Raw genomic sequence first — 23,993 nt, 5'->3', positions numbered from 1 at the left:
TACAGACCCATTCTGTAACTACCGGACTCTTATCGACGACAGATCCATGCTCTTCATTACAGAAATCACCTCACTCACCCCTTCAGAACGATGACCGTACACCAGCAGATAGCGTTCGAAGAAGCTGGAGGAAGTGCCTATTAATCTCTACCAACAGAGGACCGGTCCAATGTCTTTGATATCGGAAGTAATGCCTATACACTCTACTCTACACGGTTTATTACTCCTGTCGACGAACTGGTACGGGGCATGCGATATTAGGGGATCCGGTATAGGAATCTTTTGCCGTGCTGCTTTACTTGCAATACATCGTCAAACGACCTTGAGAACTTTCTCCGGATCTTTCTGAGCAGTTAAACAGTCGGCCATCGTTCTATTCCATACCACAACGAAGCTATCAGGAGTACAATCGGCAAATGCGGGCTACTCCGTGTTTTCGGATCTATCCGAGGATCAGCAGGATTCATCCGATGCCGGCGCTTTTCTCGGGTTGCTCCACATCTATAAAACAGACTTCGTCATTTCCAGCTCCTAGTCAACTATTCACCTAAACAACACGATGAGTCTACCCATGACACAGATAACCCGATCCTTGCATAACGCGACTACCCCTCCGGTAGTCGCAGTTCTCTACCAGGCCATCGAGCCGCCCATCATCAACGGCGCTCGCAAGCCCCGCAAGCCTGGCGGTATAACACCCCACTCCTGCTATCCCAAGGACTCAATCTAATACAGATGCCAGGTTACCAAGACTCGGGATCAGACATCGCCTACACTCTCAAAAACCGTGGCGTACGAGTCGTGACTCCGGTTTCTTCTCCGAACCCCAAAGAGCAAGAAGGCTGGTGCTTCCCGGACACAGAGAATGGGATCCTCTCTGCTGTGCGCCAAGGGGCAACGCACCTTTGGGCCAACACGATCCTCTTCTCCTCACATCCACTACAAGCCTCGCAGTCTCTTGCTTCAGCCCCTATCTCTGTTGTCGGACAGCCACCAACCCTGGTTGAATCCTTCGATGACAAAGCCTATCTCAACGACCGACTCCGTATCCATGGCTCATTTACCCTCCCCCGCTCATGGTTGATCCGCAATTCGGATAATATCTCCCCTATACTAGACTCCATTCCAAACTATCCCGTGGTTGGTAAACCCGTCCGTGGTCGCGGCAGCCACGGTGTCAAGGTATGCCATAATCGAGCCGAGCTCGAGGCACATCTCAACGCTCTGCTGCTCGAGTCTCCCATCGTCATGGTGGAAGAATATCTCACGGGCGAAGAGGCAACGATCACAGTTATGCCGCCATCGACAGAGAATCCAGAGTACTGGAGCCTGCCCCCGATCACCCGTTTCAACCATGTCGATGGCATTGTGCCATACAATGGTACAGTGGCCGTGACTGCGAACTCGCGCGCTATCACAGAAACCGAAATGCAGGATGAGTCGTACAGAAGCGCAATGCGACAGTGCGAGCAGGTCGCCAAATTAATTGGGGCGACGGCACCCATTCGCATTGACATTAGACGGTTTAGCGAGGGGTCACAGTTTGCCATCTTCGATATCAATATGAAACCTGTATGTTCATGTTTCTTCAATCACCGAACCGTAGCTAATGATGAATAGAATATGACCGGGCCTGGACGACCTGGACGCGAGGACCAGGCCAGTCTAACTGCTCTTGCGGCCGCAGCTATCGGATGGGACTACGGGGCATTGTTGCACAAGATCCTCAACAGTGCGCAGCCACTTGATCGCTTCCGAGCTTACACCAACCCGTTTGCTTCGCACTGAGTGCCTCCCTTTCCCTATTCCTCCAATCCAGTTGTATCTACAAATAAGTATAAAGCTACAACACAGTTACAAACTATTCAGTAGTAGCCACCATTTTCCCCTCCTCATCCTTCCAGCGATACACCACTCCATCACCCACATTATATCGATAATAATTCTCCGTGCCGCCAGGCACCACCGCTCTCCGAAACGTGATATTAATCCGGCCCAAAGCACCAGCACTTCCCTGCAACCCCTTACGCTTAGGCACACTGTGCAGCCAATTTGCCTGAGTCTCGCCCCTCATAATCAGCATATCGCCGGACTTGAGGGGAAACTTGAGCGGTTTCGCAGCTGCATTTGCAATCGCACGATCAGCATCAGTAGTAGTACTACCACCACCTGGTTTATGCTTCAACAGGAAATCTCTCCCCACGCCAAGCGATAAGGACGCAATGGTGGGATTCTGGCCCAGAAACCGCTCATCATCCGAATGGTACGAGATACTATCGTCCCCTGTGGCGTAGTAATTCACCAGGACGAAATTATATCTTGTCCCATCGTCCGTGGCCTTCTCCACTGCTTGGCGCAGAATGTCCAGACACGGCGGGATGGGTCGAGGCCTGCATCGATATCTGGATTTGGTTTCGGTGCGTGTTTTACTGTCGACCAATATTGGTGAGTTGGCGGGTGGTAGTTGCTGAGGGGAGTCTAGTAGATTGTGGCTTGTTGTGGTGTCTTCTTGGACTTTTGTGTCAGGATTACTGGAATTAGTAGAAACAGATTCCGAGTTTTTTGCAGTAGTGAATGTCGATGTATCATCTACCCCGAAGACAGTCGTGTATCTTGGCGTGTTTATGGATGTCTCTGTTCCGCCGCGCCGGATATTATATTGGACGCGGTAAAAGGGGAGTTCATTCCGCAGGAACTCGAATAAGTCTCGGGCTAGTGGGGCGGGGAGAAAGGGTTGGAAGTAGAGGAGATCCAGGTGCGGGTGGTTGGTTATGGATTTGGGGGGTCGAGGTGCTGGATTAGAGAGGAGAGACGTGGTGATGGTGCTGGGCGGGTCGCGGATCGGGATGGGATAGCTTGGGTGATGGGTGTATGTGGATGGTTTTGGTGGGACTGTTGTTGTTGTTATTGATGATGATGATGATGATTCTGCTGTCGTAGTCGCATCCGGTTTGAGTTTCTTCTTCGACGGAAGAGGTTGGAAGAAGGTGCTGATGCGTTTGGACATGAATGCGGATTGCTGCCAGGATGGTGGTGGAAAAATTGGGGGTGGTTGGGTGGCGGATGTTGAAGGGGAAGGTAGACCGCGGATGGATGGTCTAGGAGAGGTCTGGAATGAGGCCAAAGTTAAGCTTATATTGGGTTTGGGGTGGATGATGTCACGGTTCCAAGGGATGGGATGAGATTGTGGGTCGGAGATTGACTTCTTCTTGATGTTCTAGATTGTGCCATGCGCGTTGAGTTTTGTTTGTTCGCGGGTGAGTCTAGATTTGGCTGTGACCTTGGATTGAGTTTATGCTTTCGGGTAGTAGAGCTCACGGCTGTAGCCATGCTTTTATCCAGTTATCTTACGTGCTCGACTTCGTTGCTCTGCTACCGATCGTTGGTCTTGCGGTTTCATCAGTGCTGCTGGATCTAGATTGTTGTTTGACCCGCTGAATAACCTCACAGTAGAAGCTTTGGCAGAGTATGGACCAGGGTGCGCCCGACCCGTCTCCTTGGATCGATTATCATATTTCCAGTAAAGTATATTCGAATGACTTTTGTATATTGTATTCCGAAGCAGACACGACATGGCCCAGCCACATATCATTCGTTCGAAGCAACGCGCATCAGTCATTTTCATTCGCTTTTCGTTTCACGCCCGCAGCCTTTCCAAACATGCTTTCGAGGCTTTGTTGACCCTTTTCGCGTTTCTCAACCTTAACCTTCTCTGATGCCAGCACGGGCGGCAGTCCCTGGACGCGCTGTTTAGCATCATCCAGCAATTCCACTTCCCGGTCCCGTTGCTTCTTGACGGTCGGCACCGACCAAGAGTTCGATGACGCGGACTTGTACGCCAGTTTATACTTTGAGCCCGTGAGGTGCGTCTCGTACGTGTTGGCATCGATCTTCTTGACATGCTGTGGGGGGGGGGGTGAGCCAGCCGTCGTCTCATGAGATGGTGTGGCCTACCTGATGGCCTACAATCAGCCAGTGATACTCGGTTCCCACAGGCGCACCACTCCCTGTAGGCGCTTTCCTCGCCCGTCTTTTGTTCGTCTGGTAGTCAATTCTCCAAAGATCGGGTTCTTCCTTGGTTTCCTTCCACGTTCCTTGGTCGTATGTCCAGGTGTGTGAACCTCCAACAGCCATTCCGGAGTACATCTGTCCTTTGTACGACTTGAGTGCGTTGTACCCTCCCCCTCCTAGTGCGTAGTCGGCCGTTCTTTTGGCTGCTTTTCCAGTGTCGGGATCGATGGTATTCTCCGTTTCTTCGGGCATCTCTTCATCTTCATCGAAGAACTCAGGTGTGTACGACTCATCTCGAGGAGCTGATTCTCGCTTTGCTTCCTCTTCCTCTGGGATGTCTTGCGCGATGACGGCATTCTTCTCGGACGGAGGAGGGGATGGCGGCTTCTGTGCCACCGATGGATCTTTCCTGGCACGTTTAGTAGGCATTGCGATGATGAAGTGGCATTGTGCCAGCAACAGACAACCAACAGTAAGCCCAGTAATTATTGCGGCTGGTGAAGAATGGAGGCGAAGCACAGATGAAGCAACGATGCCATGACGTCACGGCGAGCACATGCTTCTGGGGAGGTATCCCGTGACTCTGGAGTGACTTTCTCGTGGAGTTTTTCGTGGCTCAACCTCAATTCCTCCGCTAGACTTGTCCAATACACGCTCCATTCTTCTCCATTATCATTCTATTTATAACCTCGCTGATCGATGGGCTCGTTGCGTTGCACATGGATCGTCTGAGGGCCGTATCCATTTGATAAGCCGATCTGCCGTCATCCCCGCGATTTGTATGGACAGCCTCTGCAACGATGGAGCTGGACACATCAGCTCCCTTTGCGATGACTCCAAACCCCACCACAACAATGGTTAGAGTGGTTGAGCACAACCAGTATCTCTTTCTTACACCTAGAGCCACCGGATAGCTCTGCAGAACACGATCCATGGATCGCATTTATTCGGTGCGACGTCATGCTCTCACTCTTCGTCTCACTCTCCGGGACGGGCGGGAGGGTCCGCAGGGCAGTGGAAGTGGAGTCGAGTCGAGTCGATATCGCGTCTTACTGGATCAGGAATTAAGGGAACAGGAGCTCCATTCGAACGCGCTTGCAGACATGATCGCAATGACTATTGACGATTGACGACTGATCGGGCGAAGCTACGACCAGCAACCCAACCCAACGCCACGCATCCACCGCATCATCCGCTTCATCAGCACCGGCAATCACACTCACACCCTTCGGTATGACGGACGAACCATCGTCGGAACTCCTCCCTCCTTCCTGAGGATTGACCCCCGCCAGCCCCGTCAATCAGAGGGTCCGGTAGCCCATCACAACATGCTCTACCCGGGCACACGGCGTATATGGCCGCTGATGCCCTTGCTCACTCGTACCCTGGCGGATGCGCCACCGTCCCAGTCCCTCAGTTGATCCCTTCCCACATCCCCCCCCAACCCCCGCGTGTTCTGGCAAATAATTTGGCTTTTTTACTTTTGCTTTGTGATGCGGAACTCGCGGCACTATGACTGGCGGGTCAATGGGTACACCCTCATCATAGAGGAACTCAAAAAGTAAAATCGTTGTGCAATAATAAATACTACCCATCTTCCCCGGACGTCAACGGCGCCTAGATCCCTCTCCAACAACGAGAATATTTCTTTCAGGGCCATTCTCTGTCAGCTCATCCGCTCTGACGCAGAAGACCGCTCGAACATCCCTGCCTGGCGCATACTTGAAACCGTGCTCAGCGAATCGGCATCACCCGCTACTGCACAGTCTGTGCCTTTTTCATCTTCGTTCTCTTCCTTCTCCTCCTTTGTCCTTCATGTTCCAGTCGTTTACCCCTCTGCTCATCTCCAACTCCCTGGCCACTCTCTGTCCGCACGGAAGATATATCCGCCAGCGGTTATCCGGATCTTCTTCGCTTCACGGTGGACAGTGCTCCTAGTTATTCCCTTAACTTCCATCACGAACCTACTTCTCCGACCCGGTTGGGTTTACTTTTTCCACCGCCGACTATTTCACCAACAAAGTTCCCCAATCACCCTCGTGATCGTCGCCGCCGCGAAGGAGACAAAAAAAGAAAACGTTAAAGCCGCATTCCGCCCAACAAAAAAAAGAATCAACGAACACCACCAACCTCCCTCTACCAAGTCATTCTCCAATCGAAAGATGCGCGATATGTCGTCCAAATTTATCGAGATTCTCGACCCCAATGATACTCGGCCGCGCATGTCTGATTGCGATGTCCGGCTCGAGGATGTCCTAGCCGACCATGAAGCGCTTGTCACTAGGCCCCGATCCTCCACTCAATCCTCTTCTAAGCCGAGTCTAGACAACCGTCTAGATCGCGATTCACCCACTTCACCCACACAGCGCTGGAAGCGTCTTAGCACCATCCTCGTCCCAGCCAGAAGAGGCTCAGCATGATACTCTTTAGCTTTTCCTCCTCTCCTCTAATTCCTCCACTCTATGCCACAAAATTCCACGGTCCTGGCGACTGTCAGTTACGCAGATGATACGCTACGATACGATATATACACAAAGAAACGATAAAAGCCAAGACGAAACGATACGAAGATACGGACATGACTCGGGAGTTCGATAGATCCGGATACAGAGTTACAAACATATGATTGAGTTGGGCTGGCCTGGACTGAATTGGTTGGGTTTATTTTATTCGTCCTTTAGCGACGGAGTAGGCAGAATCAATTTGAAAGGATCTGGATTTGAGATTATTTTCTATCCTTACTTCCTCTTTTACACTCCCCAGGTCTCATACCCGAAAGCTCTTCTAAAACTGTCGCTCCTAAATCCTTATGACATCTACTGTCACAACTTCTTTATCGATACCCAATGACCACTACCACTGTCGTCATCCTCAATCAGATCTATGATCGCACGGAATTGCTATCATCCGTGATAACTACCAAATTTTGCACTAAAACCTTGATGCCTGAAGCCCTACCTACCTAGCTAACCAGCTAGCTCAGTGCATTGACATCATCGCTCCATCCACTGGAACTACTAATGATTAGTGGCCTCCACACTCCCGTCATGTATCTGACAACTATCGCCCACTGAGAAGTGCAGTGCACTGTCTACGTGGTGGTAATCATCTTGATTGGTTATCATGCTCAGGATTGAGTGCTTACGCAAGTGATGGCGTAAACTCACTAGCTAGTAGCTAGTTAGCTTGCTAGCTGGTAATATTGGATGGATGTGTTCATTGTCATAGCATGATGGGTGGGGGTAGTTTACTATGCTATAGGGAAGAGGCTGCTAGTCGGTTTTTGTATTCTAGAAGACTATTTAGCTAGTTTGTTGGGGTAAAATGACTAGTTAGGCAGAGCAATTAGTTTTATGATGCTATCTATGATTGTGGGTCTGAACTTGTTTCAATTCTCTCCACGGGTACGCAACTGGGTCGGGTGTGATGATGGTATCCATCATGTACCGGTAGTAGCTTGATTTATTTGAGCTTTTAGTAGAGTTAAATGTATAGTTGGTCCTGCTATAAGCTGACTTGTTGGCTCGTTTTCTATCTTATGTGTTATGTGCGATCAGTCCCTCGTTATCGCGTCTTACCGTTAACTCATCTATTGGCCAAGTAGCCCTTAGAATATCGCACACACGCGTACAGCAACTTGACTTTCATCCAACACTATGTAGGATTACACTACGGAAGACTCATTGAGAGTCTATGACTCGGATCCTTTGCCACGCCACCATAATAATAGAAATGCCCTCCCTTCCTTCAGCTCATAACGCTAACTCAAATGGCACCAAGCCTTCCACTCCACAACAAGCCCCCTCCCTAGTCCATTAAACCCCCAAGGGTCCATCCACCACCACTATCTCCGACGAAATACACGTGTCCATGTAGATCCCCCCCTGCTCGCTGTGTACGTACCGGACCCTTCTATCGGAAGGGAGTGTATGGGGTGATTGATTGATGGTGACGTGATAAGAGAACCCTGGGCATTGGCTAGCATGCCTTGCTGGATCTTGTATGGCTGAAACCTGTTAAGTACCTACACCGGGTCAGTATATGTAACTGGCCGACTTGCTTTTCTTCTGTGGCGACGCACCAGAACACGTCTGATGAGACGTAATAGGTGTCTGCGTCTGTGCCAGTGCGGGTTTTTTCTTCCACGTTGGATCTGGATTGCTCGGGTCGCTTGGTTTGTGGCTGGACGCGTGGAGTGTAGCTTTGGGTTGGGTGTGTTGTTTGTGGATATGTTGGTGTAGGTGCACTGTTTTAGTGGCGAGGGACGCAAAGTCTTGGAGGCGTTGAGGGGAAGGGGTGGAGGACTTTTCCAAGATAATGGTCATTTGAACTGATGGGTGTTTTGGAGTTGGTAGGTTAGTGTATGTTATGACTTTTGTATGCATCTTGTTAAGGGATTTAACTTGCATGTTGTGGTCTTTGATCGTATGCAGTTGATTAGGGATCTCATGGTATTATTTTGTGAAACCGCGAGGGCCGTAAACACCTGTTCGTTACACCTGTGTATACCGGAGGTTGGCTCTGGATATTTCGGGGTACTTTAAGGTCTCTCTTTTCTCATCTTTAGGTAGATGGTTGGAATGTGGTGGTCGCGGTGGACAGTGGATGAAGCAAGACCGAGGATCTTCATACATAGGTATCATTGGCGGTGATATAGAACGATTATGGCCATATTTTTGTTTGTATTGCGGAATTTCATATCTTTGTGTAATTAAGAGTTACACGTCACATCACTATGTGAAGATCTCTCCAGGTCCAGGCTCATCTACACCTAACCCGACTTTGCCTATACTCCCACCAGACTGCAATAGCTCATGTCCTTTTTTCACACCGTCAAGCGTCAACCTCAGTCGCTTTGTGAGATGGCACTTGATCTTTCCCGCATCAATCAAGTCTGTAAGCTCTTCCAGTATGCGATGGTGCGATTCGACATCCACCTTATGATACGGCTTGGTTCCAAGCAGACACCAGACAAACGTCAACGACTTCGACATGAACTCCGTTCCATACATCTTAGCTTGACCTTGGACGATCGAGCAGACCTTGCCAAAGGGCGCGCAGACCCGAGCGCACGTCTCCATGTACTGGTCTGTGGAGTGAGTGATGAAGATATACCTTGGCTGCTGTTAGTAACGATTCTTGACTTCCACAGACATGTCTTACTTCACAGGTACATCGAGGTTGAGTTTCTCAATCTGATCAACAACGTCCTCTCTGTGGTTCACGACATGAGTCGCACCCATGTCTTTCGTAAACTGGATTGTCTCCGGGCGTGACGCTGTCGTGATGACCACAGGAAGATCCAACACAACACGTGCAATCTGGGTAGCCATAGCACCCACGCCGCCGGCCCCGTTGATGATGAGGAGAGCTGCTTTTTCGCCCTTTTTTATCTCCAGTCTTTCGACGAGAGCTTCATACGCTGTGATATACGTCAACGGCATGGCAGCCGACTCCACGAAATCGAGTCTTTTCGGCTTGTGACCAACACTCCTCTCATCTACTAGTTGATACTCGGCATTTGATCCCTGTCTGATTGGGCTTCCCGAGTAGTATACCTCATCGCCAACACTGAAAATCGAGCATTGTGATCCAACGGCTTCGATAATGCCTGAAGCATCGTAGCCGGTGATCTGGAATGGTCGAGGAACGCGGTCGTAGTAGTCTGTCGAGATTTTAAGCAGCTGGTACTCCATGTCAGATGTAGTCTAAGTCTTACCAGGATAGTCATCATAGGTACCATTCCGTACTTTCGTATCCACCGGGTTCACAGCAACACCTTTAATTCTGTCATAACGTTTAGCGACTATACATATGAACAAAAAAGATGAAGCCATCCTACCGAACTAGAAGATCCCGCGGCTGGAGATCTGTCGGCTTCGGGACTTCCCGAGCTTCGAGACGGTCAATAGGACCGTAATTCTCCACGCCAATTGCTTTCATCTTGAAATAGTTGACTGAGATTGTATTTGTCTTTGATATAGCATTCTGATAGTCTTGCCATGTTAAATAGACCTTCGGCAACGCGTTACGTCAGAGGAACGTCAAGTCGATGAAGTTCGGGAGTCAACTGTGGAACTTTTTAGTTGATCTACCGTTATGCGTCTACATATATATATATGAATGTATATTTATGGTGAGGACAGAACCTACTAACACGAGAGTAGACACCCACATATGGCCGTTACTATGTACTTGCAATCATGCTTGAGCAAGATGGCATCACATTGCTGTAGCGTAGCAGTAGTTTAATGTCACAGATTAAGTCAGATGAGAATACAATAGCCTCCCAAGGCCAATATTCCACACTAGGTAATCTTACCTGATCATAGATCTAGCATTGCTCAAATTCCCAACTGTTCCCCAAAGCAATCCCAATACACTCCTCAACTATAGATCAATCCTTATCGATAAGCCCACAAGGCGGCCACAAAAGCGGTGAACACCACCACGGGCAAAATAAACGCCACCAAACCGAATCAGGCAATCCGAGGACAGGAATCGCCCCGCCTCGAGCCAACAACATTGAACCGACAATCACAATCGAAAGCAATCAACACGCGTGCTATCGAGCGATATCATACAAGGACAAGAGGAGATTAAAGCCAGCAGACACTTAGCCTTTTAGCAACCATCCCACAGATTGCCTTCCTCTTTTCATTGAGTCCTTCCATACACCCAGCCCAAAAATTCCAAACCACACACACACCACCCGCCACAATGTCAACAACACCAATCCCCAAAAACCGATCCTCCAGCCCAACAGTTTTCGAACAGCAGCGAGCAGAATTAGTTAGAGAGATTGCAGTGGTGAGTTCTTTCACCTATTTATTCTAGGCCCTATGCACTACATTCCTTGCAACCTACCCCTCCATCCCCAAACCAAATCATAATCTCAATCCCATCTGATAATCTAACGAAATAATCACCAGGGTATGGAACAAGTCCTCCAAAACATCAACCGGCTGAACCGGAACCTGGAGAGCATTATTTCCGTAAGTAATAATACCTACCTACCTTTCTCCGACAAACAAACATGCGGATAATCACTCGCCCACACCCCCCACTTATTCTTCCTCCGATCCATTCCGCGCATGCCGATCACATAAGATCAGATCGGATCAGATCCCGTCTATTTTATTCTCTTCTGGTTCTACTTTACTCTAAGCTGATGGAATTGTGATCTTGCAGGTGGGAAACGAATTCGGCTCTGTGGAAGCGCTCTGGTCCCAGTTTGAGAACTTTATGGGCAGCAGGCCTGGGGAGGAGCAGAAGGGTGCTGGCGGTGCTAGTGGTGGGGGTGGAGGCGGGCAGCATCAGGATGATGAGGAGGGGAGTCAGCTTCAGGAGGAGGATCATCAATGATCGGTGATCGGTGAGGAATAAAATGGGTCTGCGGCTTGGTTTGAGGTTATCGTTGTTTATGTGGGTATGGATTAGATCGGTTGATTGGTGGCGTATGGTAGAGGAGTTATCCTTCTTTGTTTTTACAATGTACTGTTGGATTGTTTATTTTGTTTTCCTATCTTTGTTTTACTCTGTTTGCTATTGAAAATATCGGGATACGGATACCATATGGGGGGTAATAACAGAGTTTATGAGTTTGGCAACAAAACAAGTTCAACAATTCAAGTACACGGGATTTTCGCTTGCGCCAGTAAACACCCATCCCATGCATGGCAAAAGAGTGGCCAACAGACCAAATTCGTGACAACATCAAGCATTCAGACGGGGGGAAAGAAAACAATCGCCAAATCGAAGGGGTGGGAAGGATATGATGATAAGAGTAATGGTAAGTCAAGGAAACAGTCATCAGGGTCGAAACAGGTATAGCAACATGGAGGAAGCAAAAGTCCAGAAGCCGCCGGCATGTATAGGTGGAAAGGGTAGGTAGAGGGTAAAGTAGCAGACACAGATGCATCAGGCAGTGTGTTTCATCTTCATGGCCTCTTGGTCATGTCATGTCATGTCACATACAAAAAGCGTGGGGGAACCGTCGAAGCAACCAGGCTTCTCACTCGGCACAACAGGAATGGCAAAAAAGAAACAAACATTGCAAGAGGAATAATAGGCGAAACCAAGAGGGCAGATGATCATGACCAGACAAACATCAAGAGAAGACCAAAGTCTACAAAATCTTGCAGGAACGCTTTTTGACCTTCTTTCCTCCGCCGCCACCACCAACTTTAGGTTTGCTTCCGGGAGTAGAAGACGTCTGGCGGTCATTCCAGTCTTGTTCCTCGGCAGAGACAACGGTATCAACTGCCAGGGAGAAGACGCCGTCGACGCCGCGCATTTCTTTGCTACTACACTCAATGTAAGAGGCATTCATCCTGCGCGCCACCGCCTCACCTTGTTCCGGCGTCACAGGCGTTAGACCCTGGGTCTTTAGAAGTTCGATACACGTTCTCTTCGAGCGCAAATCTGACTTCAACCCAACCAGAATGAGCGGGGTAGTGGGACAAAAGTGCAGAACTTCAGGATACCACTGCGGCCGGTATTAGCTCCCATAACTCGTCGCGGAATAACTGGCAATTACCTTGTCCATGACGTTCTCCAAAGATGCAGGGCAATCTATCGCAAAGCAAACAAATAACAGGTCCGTCTCCGGATATGACAGTGGACGCAGGCGGTCATATTCTTCCTGTCCAGCTGTATCCCAGAGGGCTAGTTCAACCGTCTTGCCCGAGGCTCGGTGGGTGGTTTGTGTGATGTAGTTCTCGAACACAGTAGGGACATATTTCTGGATGCACGATAATTAGTTTGGCGATGATGCGGAAAGTCCTCACCGGGGCGTTGCCAGAACCTACCTCTGGGAAATAACCTTGGGAATAACTGATCAAAAGGCACGTCTTTCCACATCCACCATCGCCAACCACAACAAACTTCTTGGAATACGCAGGCGGATGTGTAATGTTTGTAGCTTCCGACATCCTCCCACTTGAAACGCTTGTATTTGTGCTCACGGTGCCGTTGCTAACTCTGACACTTTGACTGCGGGTCCGACTATGTCGTGGAGTCATGGATGGGGGAGGAGTAGCAACTGAATGGCGCCGTGAGGGTGCATAAACGTGCTCGTCGTACATTGTACCTGACATGATGGCGGAGTAGGAGAATTTTGAGGAATGTGAGTTATACAGCCGTTCCGGAAGGGGTGGGAATTGTCGGTCTGGAACTGCGGCTCGGTAATAATTGCTGCTCAACGATCCACTGTCTTGTCAAAAGCACAGCGGAAAGTTTTCTGGGTCGGTGTGTACTGAGCAATTCCTCTGCGTTGTTAGGAATGTCGAAGTTAAGTGGCTTGCTGTACAAAAGGTAAATGGGGGGTGGTGGTTATTTGGGATGTGAGGAGGGGGGGTAGTAGAGGAGGTTGGTGGAATTAGAAAAACAAGACGCGAAACCAGCACGAAGAGGTTCTAAAGGAAGAAAGGGATGTCAGGCTTCAGATGCACCTACTAGTTTCTCCACGATGAGCCCAGCCAGCCAGCCAGCCAGCCTCCTCCTCCCACGGCTGCTCCAACAACGAGGCCGTCGTGGCTGACATGAAACCGCAAGAGACCGATGTTTACCGGCCGATGGGCTGCCATGGCAACGCCGCGGGACAAATGACGCACGAGCTCCGCTTGTCACTCCACGCAACTTCAGCTGGACGCATATCCATCGATTCCATTCGTCTTCTGCCTCATCCGCGCCTGTTATTTTTAGTAGATTCAGCCGGATGTTCACTCGGTTCCTTGGTTGTTTACCTACCTGGGTTGCGCACCAGGAATTCCTCGACGATGGCCGGGCCCCGAGTCGGGTTACCACACCACTCTATCGCCGTCCTCCTTGGAATCATTCCCGATCCTCGAATCAAAATCGGGCTTTAGTGGCAGGGTTGGCCCCCGGTGATCGATAACATTGATCAAGGTTTCCTTCTGGTGCGATCCCTTGCAGGTCCGTGCTACACAAGTCTTCATCGACGGTCCAGGTCCCTGAAACCGCTTTTTACCCAACAGTCCGGAGTAGTAGAAACTAGACTAGAAACAAGAGAAAACCCGGTTGACGTAATCTTTCCCGATGTCACGTTCAGCCTTGGATTTGGCCCGAAAGAACTAATTAATTCTTGTTCCTGCCGAGGTTAATCACTACAAGGCTAGTTAGATGTCATGAGGGATTATTTGGTGGTCGATTCTTACTACCCACTACTACTAGTAGTTCAGGACTCCGTAGATACGCCTCCACTTACCCAAGTATGTTGGCGAGGTTGTTCGTGTCTCCGGGTGTATAGAGCGAATTCTCGCAGCTACTGCTGATTGTATGCATATCAGCTAGAAATTCCACTTGTCATGATGCCAGAATGTAGCCATTCGTACACTCTGAAGGCGGATCTGACAGCCTTCTAGCCTCCACCACCGATGCCTGCAACTTCCTATCCTGGCTGGGCTCATTCCACGCCGTCGCTATCCTTGTCAGTTCCATTTGGCAGCTTGACAAACAGATATTCAGCCACATGGAAAGATGTTTAGACGTATAAACGGTCTAGCTCTGGACCATGCCAAGCGGCGCTTGTCAACTTTGCTTCATTCCTTTACCATCAATAGGAGGATTGACGGCTAGCACTTCAATGCAGTGCCCCTCATTACTATGGACATCAGCTACTTAGGGCTACAACATAAATCTAGATCATAGTTGCAGATATCATATGCTAAGGTGAACGTGTCGTAGGTGCCAGAACACGACGTTGGTTGTCAATGCTCTAGCATTTCCTATCTACTAGTATCTTACGTACTTGAAAGTACAAATTGGCCTCAACACCGCATCGATCATGAGCAATCAAAACTGTGTTTGGTCTGAAAGTTCACCACAGCGCAGTTTAGTAGGAGTAAAACTTCACTACGTGCTCCATACTATATATAAATTACTGCATTGATCTGCGGTCAAATGACTGCATAAGCGCCGATGAGAAACACCGTCCCGACAGGACCGCGTATCCGTATCATGCACTGCATTACTATTTTTTCAAGGACTATTGTCCTTAAGCCTCCCGCAGAGTGCCCCATTAAAAGTACATGCCCTTAAGGCAAGGTAACAGTGTTTTCTGATGATTATATATATTCAAACCACATCCACTGAGAAAATCACCAGAGGACTGGCAAATACACTGAATTTCATACAGCATCATATTCTCATTCAATAACCAGACTATTCTAATCTATTCTAAATAACCTCGCAGCTTTAAAGATGACAGCCCCGTGGGCAGCTGTAAGTAGTTCCAATTCTAGATAGATCACTTTGTCGAGGGCGATCATATTCCTTTGGCTGCCGTGTTTTGGGTGACTAAAACCTTAGCTCAGCCGGGGGAGGCTTGAGGGTCGAGAGTTGAGTGGTTAGACAAACCACGGCATCGGCCGCCAAGAACACGACCTTTTCTGCGATAACGCCGGATGAGCATGACTTAGCCTACCGCGATCTACTGCTCTCCTTTTTCCCGCTGATAGAAAGTGGCCTCCCCGAAAAGCTCGGGTCTCCTCTCCAACCACGCCAGTCATCAATGATCTTACTAGCCCGTTGTGGGTGTTGAGACTGCTATCTGTCGGGAACCTTATGGGGGGTTGTCGCAAACACACCATCACGCTATATTGAAACGGCTGCCTTATCTGAACAACAACAACGACAGCATGGTCAATGGGAAGAATGGCCAGCCGGACGCTGGGCTGAGAAGCCTCGATCATTGTACGTGGTGTCGATTGTCGAATCACCATTGATTTTAGTGGACTAACCGAGGCTTGTCTTCCAACGCTATCAGATCGAAACCAGCTCCCTTATTGGCGTTATTGGCCACGACAGAAGCTCCTCCCTCTAATTCGATATGAGACTCCGTATCTGGCTTGGGTTCAGGAGAGGGTCCGCACTCCGGCTCTAGACTCCTACTTTGCCTTCACGGCCAATTTGGGCACACATACCTTTTTCATGGTTTTCCTGCCGATCTTATTCTGGTGCGGGTATACGAGCTTGGGGCGCGGGTAAGTGGCCATGATGAGCCCTTAGACATAGACAGAGGGAAAACAATTATCTGGCCTGCAATTGAGCTGACGACTCTCAATCTCTCAGGATGGTGCATCTTTTGGCCTCCGGCGTGTTTTTCAGTGGTTTCATCAAGGACTTGCTTTGCCTCCCGCGGCCTCTATCCCCTCCTCTCCAACGGATAACAATGTCCGGCTCTGCGGCGTTGGAATACGGATTCCCATCGACTCACTCCACCAATGCGGTCTCGGTTGCGGCATACGCTCTCGCGCTATTGAACTCCCCCGAATCCACCCTGAGCCCTCAGGTCAATATCGTCCTCCAAGCTATAACATACCTCTACGTCTGTTCTATTGTCCTGGGTCGTCTGTACTGTGGTATGCATGGGTTTTTTGATGTTGTCATTGGATGTTTACTTGGGTTCCTCCTCGCCTTCCTACAGTATACGTTTGGTCCGACCATCGATGAGTATGTCGTTTCTGCTACCGGAAGGGGGGTTACACTAGTGATTCTGTTGATTTTGGGTTTGGTCCGTATACACCCAGAGCCTGCCGATGACTGCCCGTGCTTCGACGACAGTGTGGCTTTTGCAGGAGTCACGCTTGGAGCACAAGTGGCCTATTGGCACATAGCTAGGTCAAGCCTGATGTGGGATGAACCTGTGCCGGCCAATGTCCCATTCGAATTTCAGCGTGTAGGTCTCGTCAAGACGGCTCTCCGCCTCATCATTGGTGTTCTTATGCTCTTCACGTGGCGAGCTGTCACCAAGCCCGTTCTGCTTCGGGCTTTGCCTCCTGTTTTCCGGGGCCTGGAAAAGTTGGGCCTCATACTTCCCCGGAGATTTTTCCGGAACGCTTCGTAAGTCTACCGTGTGGTTCTGAACAGAAGAGAGGATGAAGAACCATCCGAAAAGAGAAACGCAGCTAATGTAACGTGTCAAACAGACAATACACGACAGTTCCATCCCAGCTCCGGGACCACGAAGTGCTACCGGGCTTCTCGGAGATACCGTCAATAATAACCACGATCCGGCATCCTCGACGACGCGCCATTTCGATCGGCCCGCAATCAGAGGCTGACGCGTATGAGACCCTGGCATATCGTGAGAAGCGGAGACGGGAAAGTCTTTCAACGGCGAACCAGCCATCCCCAGTACCGGAAGCAGGTGGACCGGCCTCGGAGTCCGAGCCACGGAAACTGTCGCGGAAACCATCTAAATTGCACGAGTATGAGAATATGATGGGCACAGGTGCCCCTGGTGTGGCGACTTCTGTCGATGTTAGCTCACAAGAAGCTTCTTCGACCGTTCCCTTCCCTCCATTTGAGTCGGAAATTGAAGCCGACGAGAAGGAAGTGTTTTCGCAGATCAAACGGCCCCGAGTGCGCTATGATGTGGAGGTTGTCACGAAACTCGTTGTATATTCCGGTGGGTGTCACCCGATGCGCCGAATTGGAGAGTTGTGGATGCTGACTGTGCTTTTTTTAGGAATTGCCTGGATTGTGATGGAGGGAGCGCCTTTGTTCTTCGATCGGATAGGGCTGGCGCCATAGTAGCTTAGTAGTCGCGGGGTGGGTCCGACAGCCATCATCCATTTTTCATTCTGTAAACCTTTTGCTATTTTTCTCTACGGTTCAGCGGGCTGGACTAACCAAAGTCCTTGGTGTATAACAAAGCTGCCGTTCTTGTACATAGACTGTTGATGATCTCTCTCTCTTTTTTTATTTATGTGTTCTTTGAAAGGTGGGATGTTCAGCAATTAGTGGAGGCGAATGGAAGTGATACTGCTAGTATAATTCCTGGGAACCGAACCGAAGATCTAGAAGGGAGTCTAAAAAATTAAGGTGGTGGTTTAGTGCTTGGTGTTGACCCTTGATAATAAAAGACAAACCGACGAGTGATCTACTTGGAGGTAGTCGTGGAAGTAAAGCCAGGTTGCGAGTAGTATATGTATATAGGAAGACAATAACGTACGGAAAAGTCTACGCAGGGAATACCCGCAAGAGGGTGAACAGCATATGAACAGCAAATGCATTAGTCCATCCGCCAGCCGGCACACACCACGTGACATACTGGAAGAGGAAAAGTGGCAGCCAAGCTTCCCTCGGAAGATGAACTGATCTGCTGCTTAACTCCATTGCTTGCCTCGTCTCTTCCTCAACTTCTCGCGGCTTCATTGCCTCCCCTCCGTCTTTGCGCCTTCCTCGCCCCTCGCCCACCCCGCGCTTCCCCCCGCGCGTTCCTATGGAGCTCCAATTCACTGCGGCGACGCGCGCGACTTCCACCATCACTATGGCAGTCGCCCATGGCTGCCTTCAGTGAATACTTTTGTTTTGATTCTTCCTTCCCTTTCGCTGCCCACGGCGCCGCTCTTGTTTTCTTCTTCACCCTGCTCTTCCTTCTCTTCCTCTTCTCTTTCTTCTCTCCTATCACCCATCTTCCCATTTCCTCTGAACGCGTTTACAACTCCAGCGATTACAGCAACTTTTCGTACTGCGCGATCAAAATCCTACAACTTCTTTCACCTGAAGAACTTGTGTCTACTTTACTTGTCACCATGTCTGGAGTCTTCTCGACTCTCAGACCCGACATGGAGGACCAGCCAATGCAAGACGTATGCTATGTGCCCGCAGACTCGGCGCCCCACGAGGAGGCCGTCGATACCGCCATCCATGACCCTATGGATTGCGCTCCCGATTTCCCCTCATCTAACATCCCTCAGGAAACCGTCAATGCCCCTTCCGCAGAGAGTCCTCTGTATCAGCTCCGATCCGTGCATATTCCCGGAAATCCAAAGGCTGTGAGACTCAACGGAAAGCATGAAGCCAAGCCCTCCTTCCCCCTCCGCACCCCGCTCATCAGACCCGATCATCGCTTCTCCCCGAATACTCGCACCGCCTCTATCCTCAGCTTTGATGCTATCCAGAAGAGCCGCCTTAATGCGCAGCCAACCTATGCTTCAGTTGGTATCGGCAAGTACACAAATGCCGGCTCGAGCCGTACCCATTGGTCAAACAACAAACCCCTCAGCCTGCCTTTTGGTCCTGAGAGGTCAAGTGGAACCAATTTTCTTCTTGGAGGCAAGTCTATCGGTATAGACAAGAAAGCGTCTCATATGAATTCGTTCCCCACCAATAAATCTTCTGGCTTTACTACGCCTTCTCGCAAGAGATCAATGGATGATGGTAGCAATGAGCAAGCTCAGCCCATCACTTCACCTTCTGCTAAATTTCGTCGTGTGAGAGCTGGTAGCTTTGCACGTAGTGCTGCTACTGACAATGATGCCACTACCAACGAGAATGATTGGTATCCAGGCTCGCCTATGGACATCGACACCCCCGAACATAACAACGAACCAAATATGGTTACAGCCCTCGCGACAGTCGAGGCTCACCTTGATCTTCCCAATATCTCTCCTAACTCGCGTCAAGTTGACGCTTTTGCAGTCAGACCTGTTACCGCTCTTGCGATCCCGACCAGCCCCAGCACTCCAGATAGCCGTATGATGCCTGGAGCGTGGCCCGAGTCAGTGCCGTCTCAGTGGTCCACCAATGCTGCCACCGATGATGTAGATAGCCCAATGACTTCTGATGAAGTAATTCTAACCAACGATACGGATATGGCCGAGGCTGAGGAGCCGACTGTTCCTGTGATTCAGGTTGCCGAACCACAGCCTTCTTCACCTTGGTATGCTTACTGGGGGACGTGGCAAGATTATATGCAGACCGTTGTCTCCATTCCTGTTGGAATTACGCAGAACTTCTCCTATGCGGCAAGGTCCGCTGCGAATGCGGTTGGTGCTGCTAAGCGACGCGTGTGCGCACTGTGGAATCGCCGCGGTGGACGTCGTCTTCCTTCGCCTCCTGGATCGCCCACGCGCCTCAACCTTCGCAATCTGTCTCCAGAACAGCAGGAGCGCATGGATCGTGATAGAAGGATCCGAAGTGGAGAATCTAGCCCTCGTACCGACAGATCTTTCCCTGACTTCTCCAATGTTCCCGATTTCTCCTCTAACAACAGAACGGCTCCTACAGTCGAGACTTCCCGAATCTTGCAGGACCTTGTCTCTCAGGAGCAGGTGCCTGAAGAGCAAGTGCCTGAAGAGCAAGTGACCCGGACCCCCAGAGGCTCTGTTTCCGTTGAAAGACGTGCTCGTGGTTCAAAGAATATGAGAACTCGCCCCGCTCGGGAATCCCCTACACGCTCGGCTCACCGTTCAGCTCGACGTTCAGCGCAAGAAACAACCCAAGAATGTCTCCGTCAGCAAGGAAGCCCGGGTATCCGCAAGCACCGGTGGATAACGCGTGCCGAGCGCGCCGCGAACCGTGAGCGATCTGCGCCTTTCAGAGCCCTCTTCGTTGGGGACATCGCCGGCATGAAGAAAGTTATGGAAGCTCAGGCCGCGCACGACCGTCAGGCCTCCGCCGCAGGTAGCCGTGCTGTTGAACCCATCTTGATGAGAAGCAACGATGAACTAGACAGAGTACAAGATATGAACATGCTGGCGAACATCCAGTCTCGCTCAGCCACTATTGGCATCATTTCTGATGACACCGTCAAATTGGGTGCAACTGAAAAGATTCTCTCAGCGTCGACCACTGTTGCACCTAAGACAATCCTCAAGGTCAGAGGAACTCCCGACAGTTCTGGGAATAGAACCAGACCTCGCCGCGCCACTCCGCGCAGGGTCCGCTTCCGTGAGCCCGTGGTAGCCGAGTTCATTGACGACACGCGAGAATGGGGTGAGGTGGAGGACAACCTGGCACCCCATCTCGGAGATACATTTGATGTGAATGAAAAGACAGCTCTTGAAACCAATGTTGGTACGAAAGCCGAACAGGTCACAGAAAAGGAAAACGTGCCGCCAGCCCCCGAGAACGAGGAAGAGGATGAGCCCGTCGTTGACCCCTGGTCCCAACCAACCTTTGAATACCCGCTGGGTCGAGCAGTGTCGGCCGTCAGTCTATTTTACCCCGAGCCAAGACCCATTCCAGAGGGCCGAACCGAGTCGGTGTACGCCAACCGCTGGAGGCAGATCCAAGAAGAAGAGAGACAGAAAGAGCTCCCATCACGGATCAAACCGGATGGCCCAGCTGTACGGCCCCTGTCTCCCGAATGGGAAGCCCGCATCAAAGAACTCCAAGATGGACGCGTATCCGGAGGAAAAACCGTCGCAACCACCCTCTCCGGTGACCCTTTAACGAAGAGGTCCCTCGCCACCTGTTACACGCGCGGCGAATGGCTCAACGATGAGATCATCAACGGATATCTTGCCCTTATCGTTGATTACCTTCGCCGCAAGAATCACAACGCCGGCCGCAACGACAAGCCCCGATTCCACGCCTTCAATTCGTTCTTTTTTTCGAACTTGAGAGACAAAGGCTACGACTCCGTGGCCCGCTGGGCCAAGCGGGCCAAGATCGGAGGGCCACTCCTCCTCGACGTAGACACCGTCTACATCCCGGTCCACAACAGCCAGCACTGGACGCTGGTTGTTGTGCGACCGGGAGAACGCTCAATCGAGCATTTCGATTCTCTTGGGGCCCGGTCTCGCCGCCACATCGCGGTAGTCCAAACTTGGCTCCGCGGCGAGCTGGGCCCCAAGTACGTCGAGGAGGAGTGGCGCGTGCTGCCGTCCCTGTCCCCACAGCAAGACAATGGTTCCGATTGCGGGGTCTTCCTCCTCACCACCGCCAAGGCTGTGGCCATCGGCCTCGAGCCACTGTCTTACGGCGCGCAAGACACTCCCCTCCTGCGCCGTAAGATAGTGGCCGAGCTGATGGCCGGCGGCCTCGAGGGGGAATTTGACCCCGCCCAGCAAGACCATGTCTTGCTATGATCGGGGGCGGGGAGGGCCAAAGAACAAAAGAAAAAAAAAAAAAAAAAAAAAAAAAAAAGGGGGGGTTATAAAAAAAAAAAAAAAAAAAAAAAAAAAAAAAAAAAAGCGGAGGGACTTTCACCGCGAAGGTATGAAGCGTCAATCTCTTTTCTTCTTACCCCGAACTTGTATCTACATGCTTGGGTGCTCACCTTTACGTTGCACTTCTTTTGTTTTCTGGATATTGGTGTTTGGTTTTATTTGCTTCTTGGTTTGAGCGTCCTAACCACAAACAGGTTCAGAAGGAAAAGGAGGATGGGGGAGAGGACGACAACGGCAAGAACAACAACGACGACGACGACGACGAGGAAGCAGAGGAGGAGGAAAGGACATCGTTTGCATTTCTGGGGGTTGTTTCTAAGCGTTTCACATTGTCTTGTATGGATACCCCGTCAGTCGAGCTACAGCTCCTGACATGTATGTTTTCGGATTTGCTTTTGGACTTGTTTTGGGATTTGTCTTGGGGATTGGACATTCGGCATTAGCATTGGGCATCAAGCATGGCGCATGAGATTTGGAAGACTTCGAGGAACAGCGGAAGGTTATGTATTTAGTCGTGCCTTCAGGTTACCGTACAGCCCCTTCGGTTCGACGATTTGTACTTATGAAGGCAGATACCCAAGAAACACTTTTACTACTGCATATACAGCCACGATAGAACTGTAGAAGACGCAGATGCGAAGACTTGCATAATTCCGCGGTGAAGAATTAGGATGAATTCTATCAAACTGGATCAAAGAATAGGAACGAAACACAACAGAACACCACAGCCCTCACACAGGATGCCACGGATCAATCCAGCACGGCCTCTGACACCCATCACCCTTCTCCTTAGCCTTTCCCATCTTCCGTTCGACATCATCTTCATCTCCACCTACCGAAGAAGCAAAAGAAGCAGAAGCAGAAGCACTCCCCCCAACCCGATGATACCGATCCCTATGCCCAGGATGATCCTTGATCGGAAGATCCTGATCAGCTTTAGTAACATTATAAACCAACTCAATCCACTCAATGCCCATAAACACACTCTCCCCGACCTTCATATCCCCCGACCAATTACCGCCATTACTCCACAGATTCATCGCCACAATACTCGGCCGATCCGGCACGGAATAGTTACTCTTACTCTGTACCTGCCCATCCGCATACCAGGCCGATATATCAGCCACCCAGTCCAGCCGATGCGTCGTCCACGACGTCCACGGCTTACTCAGATTCACGATCGAGCTTGCCCCGGGGATGACAGTGTCCGAGATGGGATCGTAGTCCGGTTGATTAGCGTAATGTATCGTGTGGGTGTCTTCAGTGGTGAGGATCTCGATGTCGGATTCGCAGGTCGACGATCGGTAGGTGAAGATGCCGGCGCAGCTGCCGCGGGGGATTTTGGGTTGAGGTTGTGATACTGCTTGGGTATCGGATGCTGCTGCTGCCGCCATTAGGATGTCGTCTCGCGACATCATTCTCATTCGTAGGCGTAGTGAACAGTGGTATATGTATCCGAAGAGACCTTCCATTTCGGCTGTTGATGCGTGGTCCTGGAAGCGGGTGGTGCGGAGGACGAGGAACGATGAGCGTGGGTCCTTGGGTGTGCTGGTTGGGTGTTTGAGGAGGAAGACGTTCCCGTCGGTGTTTTTCATTGGTACGGGGCTGATGTCTGTTGCTTCGCGGTCCCAGGTTTGGACGCGCCAATCGTGCGAGAAGAGGGTGTTTGTTAGGGGATAGATTTCTAGTGTGGATGTGTCGTGCGGGTTGGAGGGGTTGGTTTGCGTTGTTTCGGCCCTGGTTTGCGGGAGAGGGGCGTTGCGGAAGTCCCAGAATCTGTAGTGAGTGAAGTAGGTTGGGGTTGTCTGGTTCGAGGGGCTGTTGGAGGTGATGCTGGAGGTGAGGTAGCAGTCGCAGTTGGCGTGGGGGTGGTCGTCTTGCAGGTTGGTGGTGGGTATAGATATTGCGGTTGCGTGGAGGAGGTGGGTCGAGAGGATGAGGGTGGTGAGGAGGAATTTCATTTTGAGGAGTGGTGGTGGTGGTATGAATAGTAGGAATAGGGTTGAGGATAGATGTAGGAGGGGGGTGTTAAGGATAGTAGTGGTTGTTGTATGATGA

The 23,993-nt window shown here is 50.5% G+C and overlaps 9 protein-coding genes across 9 annotated transcripts; 4 read left to right on the top strand and 5 right to left on the bottom strand.

Moving 5' to 3' along the window:
- The first annotated feature begins 454 nt into the window (after window positions 1–454).
- On the top strand, window positions 455–1,825 carry BO85DRAFT_61664 (D-alanine--D-alanine ligase). Its single transcript, XM_025665535.1, has 3 exons — window positions 455–689; window positions 743–1,572; window positions 1,621–1,825. Exons 1-3 carry the CDS (start codon window positions 560–562, stop codon window positions 1,786–1,788), a joined length of 1,128 nt encoding a protein of 375 aa, XP_025514139.1. The 5' UTR covers window positions 455–559; the 3' UTR covers window positions 1,789–1,825.
- BO85DRAFT_450858 (alpha-ketoglutarate-dependent dioxygenase AlkB family protein) lies at window positions 1,643–3,492 on the bottom strand. Its single transcript, XM_025660472.1, has one exon. It carries the CDS (start codon window positions 3,005–3,007, stop codon window positions 1,862–1,864), a length of 1,146 nt encoding a protein of 381 aa, XP_025514138.1. The 5' UTR covers window positions 3,008–3,492; the 3' UTR covers window positions 1,643–1,861.
- A 119-nt stretch (window positions 3,493–3,611) lies between these two features.
- On the bottom strand, window positions 3,612–4,440 carry BO85DRAFT_424158 (uncharacterized protein; the record flags this gene model as incomplete). The annotated part of the gene is made up of 2 exons (XM_025658035.1): window positions 3,612–3,902; window positions 3,955–4,440. The coding sequence occupies 2 exons, from the start codon at window positions 4,438–4,440 to the stop codon at window positions 3,612–3,614; spliced, it is 777 nt and encodes a 258-aa protein (XP_025514137.1).
- Window positions 4,441–8,744: 4,304 nt separating this feature from the next.
- BO85DRAFT_497742 (zinc-binding alcohol dehydrogenase family protein) lies at window positions 8,745–9,954 on the bottom strand (the record flags this gene model as incomplete). Its single annotated transcript, XM_025664003.1, has 4 exons — window positions 8,745–9,126; window positions 9,175–9,676; window positions 9,731–9,798; window positions 9,854–9,954. 4 exons carry the CDS (start codon window positions 9,952–9,954, stop codon window positions 8,745–8,747), a joined length of 1,053 nt encoding a protein of 350 aa, XP_025514136.1.
- Window positions 9,955–10,546: 592 nt separating this feature from the next.
- Window positions 10,547–11,644, top strand: BO85DRAFT_450855 (DASH complex subunit DAD1). The gene is made up of 3 exons (XM_025660471.1): window positions 10,547–10,821; window positions 10,944–11,006; window positions 11,203–11,644. The coding sequence occupies exons 1-3, from the start codon at window positions 10,732–10,734 to the stop codon at window positions 11,374–11,376; spliced, it is 327 nt and encodes a 108-aa protein (XP_025514135.1). The 5' UTR covers window positions 10,547–10,731; the 3' UTR covers window positions 11,377–11,644.
- A 391-nt stretch (window positions 11,645–12,035) lies between these two features.
- BO85DRAFT_61578 (Rho4-like protein) lies at window positions 12,036–13,237 on the bottom strand. Its single transcript, XM_025665534.1, has 3 exons — window positions 12,822–13,237; window positions 12,551–12,754; window positions 12,036–12,499 (listed from the first exon to the last, which is right to left on the bottom strand). Exons 1-3 carry the CDS (start codon window positions 13,107–13,109, stop codon window positions 12,140–12,142), a joined length of 852 nt encoding a protein of 283 aa, XP_025514134.1. The 5' UTR covers window positions 13,110–13,237; the 3' UTR covers window positions 12,036–12,139.
- Window positions 13,238–15,671: 2,434 nt separating this feature from the next.
- Window positions 15,672–17,568, top strand: BO85DRAFT_460718 (PAP2 domain protein; the record flags this gene model as incomplete). Its single annotated transcript, XM_025661734.1, has 5 exons — window positions 15,672–15,726; window positions 15,800–16,016; window positions 16,105–16,875; window positions 16,962–17,443; window positions 17,504–17,568. 5 exons carry the CDS (start codon window positions 15,672–15,674, stop codon window positions 17,566–17,568), a joined length of 1,590 nt encoding a protein of 529 aa, XP_025514133.1.
- A 594-nt stretch (window positions 17,569–18,162) lies between these two features.
- Window positions 18,163–21,913, top strand: BO85DRAFT_424151 (SUMO protease ULP1). The gene is made up of 2 exons (XM_025658034.1): window positions 18,163–18,629; window positions 18,738–21,913. Exons 1-2 carry the CDS (start codon window positions 18,321–18,323, stop codon window positions 21,852–21,854), a joined length of 3,426 nt encoding a protein of 1,141 aa, XP_025514132.1. The 5' UTR covers window positions 18,163–18,320; the 3' UTR covers window positions 21,855–21,913.
- Window positions 21,914–22,666: 753 nt separating this feature from the next.
- Window positions 22,667–23,896, bottom strand: BO85DRAFT_489602 (glycoside hydrolase family 16 protein; the record flags this gene model as incomplete). Its single annotated transcript, XM_025663613.1, has 1 exon — window positions 22,667–23,896. One exon carries the CDS (start codon window positions 23,894–23,896, stop codon window positions 22,667–22,669), a length of 1,230 nt encoding a protein of 409 aa, XP_025514131.1.
- Window positions 23,897–23,993: the final 97 nt, after the last annotated feature.

Source organism: Aspergillus piperis (assembly GCF_003184755.1).
Source record: "Aspergillus piperis CBS 112811 unplaced genomic scaffold BO85scaffold_13, whole genome shotgun sequence".
Classification (NCBI taxonomy): Eukaryota; Fungi; Ascomycota; class Eurotiomycetes; order Eurotiales; family Aspergillaceae; genus Aspergillus; species Aspergillus piperis.
Note: the sequence above shows the minus strand (reverse complement) of the source record. Positions and strands in the feature narration are given on the sequence as shown.

Coding starts and splice junctions, on each gene's coding strand:
- BO85DRAFT_450855 (XM_025660471.1), top strand. CDS start 10,732: ATGTCAACAACACCAATCCCCAAAAACCGATCCTCCAGCCCAACAGTT. Junction 10,822..10,943: donor TAGTTAGAGAGATTGCAGTG/GTGAGTTCTTTC, acceptor AATAATCACCAG/GGTATGGAACAAGTCCTCCA. Junction 11,007..11,202: donor ACCTGGAGAGCATTATTTCC/GTAAGTAATAAT, acceptor GTGATCTTGCAG/GTGGGAAACGAATTCGGCTC.
- BO85DRAFT_450858 (XM_025660472.1), bottom strand. CDS start 3,007: ATGTCCAAACGCATCAGCACCTTCTTCCAACCTCTTCCGTCGAAGAAG.
- BO85DRAFT_61664 (XM_025665535.1), top strand. CDS start 560: ATGAGTCTACCCATGACACAGATAACCCGATCCTTGCATAACGCGACT. Junction 690..742: donor CAAGCCCCGCAAGCCTGGCG/GTATAACACCCC, acceptor TACAGATGCCAG/GTTACCAAGACTCGGGATCA. Junction 1,573..1,620: donor TCGATATCAATATGAAACCT/GTATGTTCATGT, acceptor AATGATGAATAG/AATATGACCGGGCCTGGACG.
- BO85DRAFT_61578 (XM_025665534.1), bottom strand. CDS start 13,109: ATGTCAGGTACAATGTACGACGAGCACGTTTATGCACCCTCACGGCGC. Junction 12,755..12,821: donor CCCAAGGTTATTTCCCAGAG/GTAGGTTCTGGC, acceptor TCGTGCATCCAG/AAATATGTCCCTACTGTGTT. Junction 12,500..12,550: donor TGGAGAACGTCATGGACAAG/GTAATTGCCAGT, acceptor TACCGGCCGCAG/TGGTATCCTGAAGTTCTGCA.
- BO85DRAFT_424151 (XM_025658034.1), top strand. CDS start 18,321: ATGGCTGCCTTCAGTGAATACTTTTGTTTTGATTCTTCCTTCCCTTTC. Junction 18,630..18,737: donor AGGACCAGCCAATGCAAGAC/GTATGCTATGTG, acceptor AACATCCCTCAG/GAAACCGTCAATGCCCCTTC.